Source organism: Stegostoma tigrinum, chromosome 30 (genome assembly GCF_030684315.1).
Source record: "Stegostoma tigrinum isolate sSteTig4 chromosome 30, sSteTig4.hap1, whole genome shotgun sequence".
NCBI classification, from domain to species: domain Eukaryota; kingdom Metazoa; phylum Chordata; class Chondrichthyes; order Orectolobiformes; family Stegostomatidae; genus Stegostoma; species Stegostoma tigrinum.
Genome location: NC_081383.1, coordinates 14,365,259 through 14,378,257, shown reverse-complemented (window position 1 = coordinate 14,378,257; position 12,999 = coordinate 14,365,259). Strand labels below are relative to the sequence as shown.

General features: G+C 37.6%; 1 protein-coding gene across 1 annotated transcript in view; it reads right to left on the bottom strand.

Moving 5' to 3' along the window:
- The window catches only part of hcn2b (hyperpolarization activated cyclic nucleotide-gated potassium channel 2b), a 108,147-nt gene that overhangs the window by 88,077 nt on the left and 7,071 nt on the right, over positions 1-12,999 (bottom strand). Inside the window, exon 2 of the mRNA XM_048560129.2 lies at positions 6,828-7,251. Coding sequence (XP_048416086.1) covers positions 6,828-7,251 — 424 coding nt within the window. The remainder of the gene's footprint in view (positions 1-6,827; positions 7,252-12,999) is intronic.

The window sequence follows — 12,999 nt, the reverse complement described above, 5'->3', positions numbered from 1 at the left end:
ACAAATGCTAGGCAATCTCCAAAAACAAAGATTGCAATTATTGCCCCATGACATCCAATGGCATTGACATCCCTGATTCATCCACTATCACCAAACTATTATTGAGCAGATGAATAGGTGACTATTATTGACCAGAAACTAAACTGGAATTGCAACACAGTACTGTGGCAATGATAGCAGGTCAGAGTCTAAGAATTCTGTGGCAAATATCTCTCCTGACTCCCTAAAGCCTATCCATCATCTATAAGGCACTGATCAGGAGTATAATGGAACATTCTCCACTTGCCTAGTGAATGCAGCTCCTACAAAACTCAAATCTTCATACCATATAATAACATAAGCTTCACACAAATCCCAGGCAAAGACCATCTCTAGTAAGAGACAATCCAACCACCACGCCTTGATATTTAGGTGTTGCCATCAGTGGATACCTTGCTACCAACGTCCTGGGGGTTATATGGGCTTGTTATGTAAATACAGTGGCCACAGAGTGGGTCAGAAGCTAGGAATCCTGCAACTTACCTCCTGACTCCCAAAGACTGGCCGCCATCTATGAGGCACTAGTCAGAACCTAATGGAATACCCTACTTGTGCCTGGATGAGTGCAGCTCCGACAACAACAGCTTGACACCATACAGGCCAAAATAGTCCACCACATCCATAAATATTCACTCCATCATCAATGCTTGGGAGCGGCAACATGTACGATCTACAAGATGCACTACAGAAATTTGCAAACAATTCTTAGACAGCACCTTCCAAACCCATTACCATCTAGAAAGACAAGGGCAGCAGAAGGGAGGACCACCACCTGCAAGTTCCTGTCCAAGTCACTCACCATCCTGACTTGGAAATGTACTGCAGTTCCTTCAGTGTTACTGGGTCAGAAACCTGGAAGTCCTTTCCTAAAGGCACTGTGCGTCTACTTACAGCACATGGACTGCAAAGATTTGAGAAGGAAACTCACCGCCATCTTCCCAAGGGCAATTAGGGACAGGCAATAAGATTCTGCACCAGCCAGAAATGGCCATGAATAAAGTTGAAAAAAAGGGCAAAGCAGCTGCTTGATTGACATTCCACCCACTACCTTCAACATTCACACATAATAGCAGCTGCGTGAACCATGTGCCAGATGTATGGTAGTAACTCTCTGAGGCACCTTTGACAGCACCTTCCCAACCCATGACCTCTACCACCTAGAATGACCAAGGCGGCGGTTGTATACAATCACCAGCAACTGCACGTTATCCTCCAACTCATACTCTATCCTGATTTGGAAACAATGTCATTATTCTTCCATCATCATTGGGTCAAATCCTGAAATTCCCTTCCTAACAACACTGTGAAGTATTCCTCCATCCCAAACAGTGCAGTGGTTCAATAAGGCAATGGACCACCATCTGCTACAGGGCCATTAGAGATGGGTAATAAATGCTGACCTAGCCAGTGATGCCCCACATCCCATGAACAAATGCATTTTTAAAAATGAATTCAGTCTAATTTGTTTTAGAAAATTAATACGTTTGTAACGATGTTGCTGAAGTTTCACTGTAAAATAGGTTTTCCATCTTTTAACATTCTCTCTAACAGTAAAAATGGTATTATTTTTACTTGTAGTTCATTACTAAACCAGCCAGCATAGCAGCAGAGTCAATGCTGAATCAAACTCTGGACGTCCCTCATTCCTAATGCCCTAGCATCTGATATAGGTTGCTAATTATTTTAGCTGCAAATCTGTTTGGTTCCACACTGTCCAACTTGGTTCTGAGCCCGAGCCTGAAGAACACACATAATGAGGAGGGAGTCCCACCTTTTTGAAATTGTCTTTTGGATGAAACAGCAAATCAAGATTGCATTTAGTCTCTCTGTAAAAGGCACTGTTCAAGCAAGAACAAAAAAATCACCTGGTTGCCTCGCAAATATTTATCTCTCAGTCAAAAGTAGATTCACTAGTTGCTCAAATCACCACTAGTTAAGGATCTCTGCTGTGTGCAAACTGGCTGCAGTGTTTGCCTACACCACAACTATGACTTCTCATTAAAAATAATTAACAAGCTGAAAGGTCCTTTAGTATAGCCCAAGGACATAAAAAATACACCTTAAATTTCCAGTCATTCCTTTAGTTTCTCCCAATTAATGTTAACAGTGTATCATTTACTTTTCCCTGGGTAAAAGACATCAAAAATATTATGTGAAATTAAATCAGAAATCTGTTATTGAAAAGGTGGTGTTAGTAACAAATGCCAGTTATCTAGCTTCTGGCACACAATGATAATATTTTCTTGAAGATAGATGTGTTCGAATAAACAATATAAAACCTCCATTTAATTTTCTGACTGTTTTCTTCAACTGCAAGATAAACCGATTTTTATTTCATGATCACCTGTTGCGCTTGATTTAATCTGGAGTAGATTCAAGCGATAGCTCACGTGGCATTGTGTAGCCTCCTTGCCTCTGAGTCAAAAGCTCTGGAATGGAGTCCCACTCCAGGACTTGATGGCGATGGATAGATTATGTACTGAAAAGATTGATTATCAGCTGCAAATCCTACAGTTATACCTATGGCAGCTAGTAAGAGCGGGTAAATCGCCTAGTCAGCCATATGTAATGCAAAGCAACATCGCTCAACCTCCTGGCAAATGAAAAATATAGCGCTACAAAACAGAAATAAAGCACTTGCCTTAGATTAGGAAGGAAGATGCAAGTTACAAAAGATTTATATTGCAGTAGTGTTGTTGTTTTGTGTGTCATATTTTTGTTATTCATTTCTTGACAGTTAAGAAATTATGATGTTTTATTTCTTAAGCCACAATATTTCAGGAAAATAATAGTGTGGCTTTCTTTCTCAAACACTGTTCATTTGCAGAAGGAGAACTTCATGGAATTTCAGTACCGGAAAGATAAGATTCTATTCGAAACAGAGTTCTATCCCACCTGAAATGACTATATCCATCTATATTGAGATATTAATACTTATTATTGAAAATTAGAGTGTATAATATCTTTGGAGAATTATAGCCAAGGGACATATATTGATATGAATGATATAGAAGATTAGCAGAAATTACTAGTGAAATTTTTGTCTGTTATCATAATAACCTTGAGGATAAATCTTCAATCTGATGGCTACCCCATTGAATTCTATATGATCACATCCCTAAGCTCAACAGCTTGAAATCCTTTCATCACATTGAAAGTGCTCGGATCCAAGTGAGCCTTCCTAAGAGCAAAAAGATAAAGACCCTACCTGCTGATCAGTATTGCTACTCATCACCATCTTCAAATACTATTCAAAATCTCAACTCCAAGACTGAAATCCGAGTCCTAACCAAGTCTGTACTCATCAGGTCGAGTTTCTTTCCCTCAGATCCCTCTTCTATAGGACAATATCAAATGTCTATTTCTGACATTTTGCACCGCTGTAACAGAACAAATTTACCTGCCCTAATATGATCTTTGAATGTAGAGTAATATTTGAAAAAGTGGAGAGGCCAGTACTTACATGAATGACATTTACTTATGTATTCACGGTTTAAGATTCTGTCCTCCATTGCTACACCCACCAGCATCTGGCTTCCAGTCAGAGACTCAACTAGTCTTTTTTTGTTAAATTTTTCATTCCTCTTGCAGTAATAATGCAGCAATGAACAGTATCTTTTGTAGCAAGCTATGAACGTAACAATATAAAACAAAATCCTAAATTGCAGGAATTCAAATTTCACAGCAAGATCGTAATGCCATTTTCAGCTTTGTTACCTCTTAATTGTGAAAACCTAGCTCTTATCACATACCAACAGACACCTACAGTTAAGGAAATAAATCTGAATTTCACCATAGAACCTTTAAAGATTGCCTTTCAGAGGAAAATTGTGTGTCAATTAGCTTTGTTTAATGTTGATGATATTCTGAGCAGCAGCATGCTCAAGGACTGAAATGAAAATAGCATGGTACCCTCTACAGAAAACCTAGGATCAGAATGAATAATGCAAGTAATTATGTACCTCTTTAGCCAATTAAATTGATGGATTGACAAAATGAGCAAGAAAGATTTAAAAAAAGGAAGGTAGAGTGAGTGAATGATTTCCATCCAGATAGACAGAAAGATTTTTTTTAAATTGGATTAAGGGAGAAAAGAAGATTCACAAAATTAAAAAGACAATTCTAATGTTTCTTTGTTTTTAGGCCTGCAACAACTGAAAACAGAAGAAGTGTGACTTCACATGTACCATAGTTAACATTCAGTCCTGAAGAGGTTGACTGGCAGTAATTAATACTTAACATGCTGCTAAAAGGATACAATGTTTGGAAATGACTTGACTTAACTTTCTGTTACAAGTATTTGTTGTGTGAATCTTGCAAGAACAGGAACTTCACACTGTTCAATGCAGATGGCTGGACAGCCTGACTGGAAAAGGTGCCATTTTCAAAAAGTTAATTTGTAGATGAGGCATTAAACAAAGACAAAAACAAAAGTTGCTGGAGACACTCAGCAGATCTGGCAGCATCTGTGTCATATGAAAGCAAAGTCGACATTGAGTCCAGTAACCCTTCTTCAGATTTAGATTTAAAAGCCTTCTGAACCCCATGCCTCGCCGTATCACTGCCACAGACACACCCAAATTCACAATGGCCAGCCAAGAGGACTCATGTGGAGATGAAAAGAATGATAATCTAAGAGCTCTCATGCATGCATGCCTGAAAGTGAAACTGATTCATGAAACTTATTCAAAGGTTTTAAATCCAAGTCATTAATCTATAATCTGTATCGAAGTCAGATATTCCTTTAAAAACCTCTTTGCACTGTTGAAGTGAGCTCAGGAGAGATCTTTGCAGTATTTAAGGTAGATAGGAATTCACATTGACAAAATAACAGCACTGACAAAATGTCAAAAAATAATTCCCCCAAGCGTAATTTAGTGGAGGCAATGTGGATCTTGACTGCCCCATCACCTCTTTCCAGAAAGCCCAGTTTATTTCATACCACTCAGGCACTCAAGTGAGGGAAGGCCCAGAAAGACAATCATAGGCATTCATGTTGAGGGCACGGTTGGGTTGGGTGGATGAAGCTGGTGACATTCCACCTGCTTCCCTTCCACCTGATCAAATCCCAACCCCTAAACTCACCACGGGGATGAGCAGAAGATTCAGTCCCTTAGAATAGTCATGACTTTTTCTGACCTACATCAGATGGCCTGTCAATTAAAATAGTCCAGCAGACTTCTTCATTTAAGTAAGGACTGTCACTGACAGCTTTACTCAATTATTATTTTCACGCTTAATAATCAGGGTATTTAAAATTCTTCAGGTCATTACACATAAACAGACAAGATCTGCCATTCAAGAATGTCTAGAGATACTCCATGAATTTGTGGCTCCCACACTGCAGGATCCTTAGTACAGCCAAAAGAAATTAGTTCAGAGTTCAAACAACCTAAGTTCAAATAGCTGCTTTGAGGTCAGATATCACTCATAGAAATTACTTCCCATCCGCTTCCTCCCGCTGCAAAAAAAATCACTGAATCCCAGTCACTATTTATGAAGGCCCAAGGAATCGGACACTGAAAATACTGACCCGCAGCTCGTCATTATTCAAAGAGGAGTATCTTTCTTTACCATTATGAATATCTATCCATCCATTAGCATTACTCAAACAGTTAACATGGCCATTATCTCATTGATACTTATGGGACATTGTTTCATGCCAACTGGCTGCTGTGTTTCTCTATGTTACAACACAAAAATATATTTTTTTGGCTGTAAACCAGTTTGCAACATCCCAAGGTCATGGAGTCACATATGCCAGTTCATTTTTTTTAACTGCTAGTGGGTTTTGTGTAATCTCGTACATGTCATAATATTGTAATTTAATTACATTTATTTTAAAAGAAACAATTTACTGAACATCAGAACTAGAAATTCTAAATTGCTTTTATAATTTTACTATTCCGCAACAAAAACCAAGGTTAAACCTGAAGGAATAATGAAGGATAAGGGCATTTGGCCCTTCATTATTGCTCCACCATTCAATTAGAACACAGTAGATCTTCTATCCATGACACTCTTTTCCCACACTATCCCATATTCCTTGGCTCTTCTAGATGTTAAAGGTATTAACATTAGAGCAGAGTCAATGGACTAGTGGTAATTGTTGCTGGACTGTTAATCCAGACTCTCAGATAATATTCTGTGGGCTGAGGTAATTATTGAAATTATTGAATTTGAATTCAATAAAAATATGAAATTAAAAGTCAAATGATAACCATGACACCATTATCAATTGTCAGGAAATTCCATCTGGTTCAGTTGAGTCTTTTGGGGAAGGAAACTGCCATCCTGACTTGGTTTGGCCAATATGTGACTCCAGACCCACAGCAATGTGGTTGACTCTTAACTTGCTTCTCAGCAAATAGGGATAAGCAATAAATGCCGTCCTGGCTAGTGACACCCTCACCTCATGAATTAATTAAATAAAACATCCATATTGTCTCGACAGCACAAGGAATTTTTTTTAAATGACAGATATATTGTAAATTGTATACTGATTAATTCATTAACACCAGAAAATTATATTTATTTATTACTAATGCTGCAAATGGGTTCAAATCACAGGCCTGCTCCTATTTCTTGCTGCCATTGACTAACAAAATTCCTTGTCATAATTCGTATTGTCAAGACCTTCTTACCATTACATTCAGGTTTTTGTAACTAGTGAACACCATAAAATTGGTGCAAAATAGTAGAAGTTTCACTGTCTTATGTCTAAATTACTAGGACAATAAATTGGTATCATGCGTGCCAATAGGAAACGTGTTTAAAAATAGTCTTACCTCTTCCCATTGATGAATGTACCTTATCAACCTTGAGAGTCTCAATAATCGTAAAAGACTGAGAATTTTTGTAAACCGCACTATTCGTAGTGCTCTAGCAGTTTTATAAACTTCTGAATCAATTCCTTTTTCTACTATCAAAAATATATAATCCACAGGGATTGAAGAGACAAAGTCTACAATAAACCAGCTTTTTAAATATGTCTTCTTAATTTTTTGTGGATCCAGTATGATCTCGGTGTTATCTTCTATAACAATTCCAGTTCTGAAGTTTAAGACTAAATCCATGAGGAAGAAAGTATCAGACACGACATTAAAGATAATCCAAGGAGTGGTGGTTTCTTCCTTGAAGAAGGTGATTCCTACTGGAATAATGATGAGATTTCCAACCATAAACAACAGCATTGTGAAATCCCAATAAAACCTGCCAAGAAAGGTAACAATTAATTAAAAGCCTCAAAAATCATTTCAAGATCTGAGTGCCAAGAATGAAGAGTCTTTGGCACTCCTTTCAGAATCATACTGCAGTACACCAAGTTAAAACAAAATTATTACTTCACACCACACAGCCTATAATGTACTGGGAATCCAATAAAACATTAATAAGACTAATAAAAGAAAAGACCTAATCAGGCTCATCTCTTCAACTTGCATTTTGATCTCCAAATAATTCCATGGACCTACCTGGTAGATCATTTCAAACTTTTATCTCATTTTAAACAAAAAAACATATCCACCTTCAAACCCCATTGAGATCATTGTTAACTTTATTTTTCACAAACTTAACTTATCTTTAAAGACATGTTCTACTTGCCTGACTGACCTCAGAAATGTGGTCTATCTTGTCTTTATCACTTAATGAGCAATGTATTTCAGTGGGCTCACCGTTTCACCTTTTCTTTCAGAACAGTTAAGGTTTGTCTGACATTTGTTCATAACTCAGCATATTTCACACTTGGGACAATTCTTGTCATTTTCCTTGTGATCTCTCATGGGTGTCCCTTTTAAATTACAGTAATCAGAATTATGTGCACTACTCCAGATGAACTCTGTACAGCAGTATGTTTCAAAAAAATGATGCACTGCATTTCATACCATATTAAAGATGAACAAAATCTCTTTGGATTTATACATTTGATTATTATTCTTATTAATATTAAATCTTATTTCCTATTTGTATCCCCAGTTGGGCAATGCTTTCTGCAAAATCTTGTTGGCATCCTCAATTCTTGCTACAAATTTAATAAAAGTTCACAACAGGTTTATGCATCCCAGTAATTTATGTAAATAAGGAACAACAGGTATAAGCATTGTCTTTAATTTAACCAGTCTCCAAAACAAAAGAGATCTGTGCATTCACTGGTCTCTCTCAGACACCCTGTTGCTTCATGTTATACTTTAGAATTGCAGTTTACAGGTTTCCTAGTAGTAGCCATTTTGCGTAGAAATCTTCACTGAGATAAAGACATTGTACTTGCGACATGAAGATGAAGCGCTGCCAACAATCCTGGTGGTCTTTAACCAGCAATTCTGAATCGCGGCAACAAAGGAGATTGAGGAGCACCAGTACAGTAAGTATAAAGGTTATTAATGTTTCGATTTATAGTATGATTCAGAACATTATGTTTTCACCATTACGCCAGCACAAAATTGCAGTTTCAGTACAGTAAGAGATTTATATATTAAGTTTGATACCAAACATATTGCTGTTTTAGAACATTCATTATTGGCTCAAATAAAAATGCTCTGAGTATCACAGACAACCTTTCTCATGACACATGTTTGGTCAAATCATCGATTTTTAAATCTCTCCAACAGGCCTGTCCAGTCAATGAGTTATTATCTGCAATGATACATATTACTACATTCCCACCAGACTCTCAAAGAAATCATGTACTCATAGCTTGGCTGTGGGTTGACTTTAAACAAAGTGCTAAATAATAGCCACTCTTTAAAGTTAATAACTTTTATGAATTTATAAAAAATTAAAATTCACAGACTTCTGTGGAGTACTATTTATGTCAAATGCATCTAATGTGGATACTTTTCCTGCAGTCACTTAAAATACTGCAGATCTTAGCTTGTTAATTGTTCATTTTTGGATTAATAGTTATTGTCCTCAAATCAACTTAGTAAGTAGATAATACTTCTTAAGCTCTTCAACCAACATATAATAAATTTTATTTCAACATAAAACATTTTCCGAAGAAAATGGTCCATTTTCCATCGGCCCTTGTTTCATGTACATGTAAGGCTCTTTTCAAAGCAATGAACAAAAAACAAAGTTGAAAATAAAATTAATGTAATTTCCCACATGCTTCACATCTATTTGTTATGATGGTGCTTGTTGAAGAACAAAAGAGTAGAAGATATGGAAGACCTAGTCGTTCCTGTCCCATGGATTGTGCATCATTGACGTTTCACAACTTGCATATTGGAAGCTTCTTTAAAATGTCATACACATAAAATGGCACATTAGACAAATCATTGGTAACAATTTAGCATGTTGAATAATTTGTAGAAGACTAAAATGCATGTTTAAACTGCACAAACCAGTGAATGCAATTTATTCAAAATATGAACATGTTTAACACAAACATAACCTATGGTCTATAGAATTAAACTGAAATATAAAAAAAACTTAACATGACAACATAATCCAAAAAGGCAAATTTACTAAGTTAATTGTCAAACATAAAAGGCATTACCGGCTTTGAATGCAATGGAAAATGTTAGCCTGCATAAGAAATATGAAACAACATTACTTACAACTTTATACTTCTATCTCGTTCATACCAGTGGGATGTACAGACAAATGAAAGGAGATAATGGGTTTCCCTTAGCTAAATCAATGACTTCAATAGGTGGAATATTGTGGCATTTGTTGCATAATAATATGGAGAACCAATGCAATGCACATTAATAGGAAACAATGCATTCTAAAAGTGTCAGTAACAAGCTAGGACTGTTTGTTGAATTAATGTGGTGCACACAGAACAGAAAAATGCAAACCTAATGCAAATGTTATGCTAAAAATATATTGCACTGGGAGGAACAAGAGTGCTGCTATGTGTAGACATACACAGTGAGGAGAAAAGGGGGCAGTAGGGGATTTTGGTGAACACAGTAGGGAAATAAGGAGCAAAAAAAAGGAAAAACAGAATGCACAGAGCAGAAAACAAGACCTTGACTTTGGCAGAATATAACGAACAGCAATAAATTGTTGAACTAAGGTTATTACATATTATAGGGATCCACCTCACAAAAAATGAATAAAGGCCCAGGAAATTCTTAAGACAACACCAAGGATCCAAAAATCAGATAAGTTGCACTATGGTTACCATACCAATATTAGGCAAGAAATCCAAAGTTATACAAATGGCCCTCTGTAAACTCTTTGGCTAGAAAAAGATGGAGTTTATTACATAGCATTGTTTGAATATCAAGCACAGTTCTGCTAATTTCAATTGATGTTTAGATTTATGTGACAAGAACTCAGCTGCTTTTGTAAACTCCAGACAGCAGTAAAAAAATTTGAAACTAATTTTAAATGTGAGCCAGAGAACTTTTAATACTTCACTTTTCATTATTTGCAGTCAGGCTGCAGCCATTTGGGCATCTGGGTGGTTCCCACTGGAAGGTAACTTCTGGATGTGACTATTTTTGTGACCAGTACTGAGCACATTAAGCCTTGGTGTAAAATTGAAATTACTTTAATATAGGAAATAACTGGCCTAAATTATTGTGACCAGAAGAAAATAATTTGGAAATGACAGATACATTATGAATAGAATAAAAATGAAAAAGATTAAAGAGAATCGTGAAAGCAGAAAAACAACTAATTAATAAGACAATCAATCAATGTTAAAAGGCCAAAGAATGAGATCAGGATGGTTAAAAGATAAAGCATGGAATATAAAATTGCTCATACTAATTCAAAGTCCATTAATTCAGATTATTTGCTGAGCCTGTTTCTTCAATTCCACATTCTAACTGTCTAATGTTACTTATATTCTTTAATTCAGTTCATTGGACGATTCAACTTTTTAGTTAGAAAACGAATTTGTATTATCAGTAACCTGTACACAAACCAGTAGGGAACCAGATAAAATAAAAGGTTAGTGAACAAAAGGGTGAGGGGGGGGGGCGGCAGGTAGAAAACATAGGCAAATGAATCGATTATTTTATAGGAAAAAAAGTTGTAACAGCTGAGAGAACTCTCGGGCCCTTTAAATCAGCTACAATCAGAAACCCAGTAAATGAGAGTCCGAATGAAATAACGTTAATGATGATAACAAGATACACACACTGATGAAACTGAGGCTGCCTGACCGAAGAGCTGCCGTTTCCGACAGCAATTAATAAAAAGGTCGTGGTATACACCATCGATAGAAGGTCACCAACACACTCAGCTGTACGTGAATCAGGTGACAGTGTCTCCTTGTCCGCAAGGTCGCCACAAGGAGAGCCTGGCTGCGGGTAAAAGCTCACACAAAGGGTTGGAATGGTAGGACATCTGCAGGCTTTCTTTCGAAGAATATAAAATACCATTAACTAGCGGCAAAAGGAGGTAATGTATCGAAAGTGTATTGTACAGCGCTGTGTGAAAAGCTATAAAATATGATGAGTCTGGCCCGTGAATGACAGGCCGTCATTTCAAGACAGTGATGCTGAATCTCATGTGATAAATGTCCTCTGTTCGTGGTGCCTAATCGTCACGACAAAATAAAAATCACTGATTGAATTACCAAAGAGGGTTGAGCAATAATCGCGGTACATAGAACGATAGAAAATAAAAGATTAACACCGTGTTATCTCAGATTCTCCAGCATCGGCAGTTCCTACCTATCTCTGAATAAAAACAAGGGATCGATTATTTTCCATATTATAGGGACAGCCATTCAAAATACAGTCACGGCGTCAACTATGAGTCTGACATTAAAATTTACACCGTTGGTTTGCTGCGATTTTTGTACAAGGGTCACTTATTGGGATTGCAGCAATGCTTAAAAGTCAGGCAAGTACACACAGGCAATGGAAACATCCAGAAACAAAAAAAATTCAATTTCAACATATTGAGTTATGCAAAATTCTCCTCTTTGGACCCTATCTGCAGCTTTTATGACCAACTGGATTTGGATTGGTGTCTACGCTGCAAGAGAAAATGACACTGAGTTTAAAAGAAGTTTTGCAACGGGCGGCGCTTCCAATTTCAGCACCATAAACAGCTCCTTGCAGCTGTAGACTCCCAAACCTCCCAAGTTACTGGAGCAGACGCCATCTGGCAGCCCGTGCACTGGAAAGACAGCTCGAATCGATTTCTGTTGGGAAGACCCAAAGTCCCCGAGTTAGGTTAGGCTTTTCCCAATTGAATTCCTGAGAAGAGCATGTAAAGCAAACAAAAATAACAACAAGGGAAAGATTATAATTCATTCCCAGGTGGCTCACTGGATCTGCTATAAAAGGCAACCTGTACGCAGCATTCACCCACAATGGCAACACCTTATTAGCACGAATAATATTTCAAATTTCTCTGCATTTGCAGCACTTCCAAAATATATCCATTTAATCTTATGTTTCTTCAGACACTATATCATAGAAATTATTTACGAGACTTTTTTTAAACCTGTTTCCAAATTTAGATTGTGCGGAACACAAGCAGAAAAAAAAACAGAGATAACAAAGTGTGGAGCTGGGTGAACACAGCAGGCCAAGCAGCATCTCAGGAGCACAAAAGCTGACGTTTCGGGCCCAGACCCTTCATCAGAGAGGGGGATGGGGAGAGGGTTCTGAAATAGAGGGCAAAAGGGAGGCAGATCAAAGATGGAGAGAGAAGATAGGTGGAGAGGAGACAGGCGAGTTAAAGGGACGGGGATGGAGCCTGTAGAGGTGAGTGTAGGTGGACATGTCATCGGAGGAATGGGAGGGGGAGTGGGAGTTGTGCTCGGGTCGCAATAAAGAACTGCACCGCCAAGTCGCAAACCATTTTAACTCCCCCTCCCATTCCTCAGACAACATGTCCATTCTGGGCCTCCTGCAGTGCCACAATGATGCCACCCGAAGGTTGCAGGAACAGCAACTCGTATTCTGCTTGGGAACACTGCAGCCCAATGGCATCAATGTGGATTTCACAAGCTTCAAAATCTCCCCTCCCCCACTGCATCCCAAAACC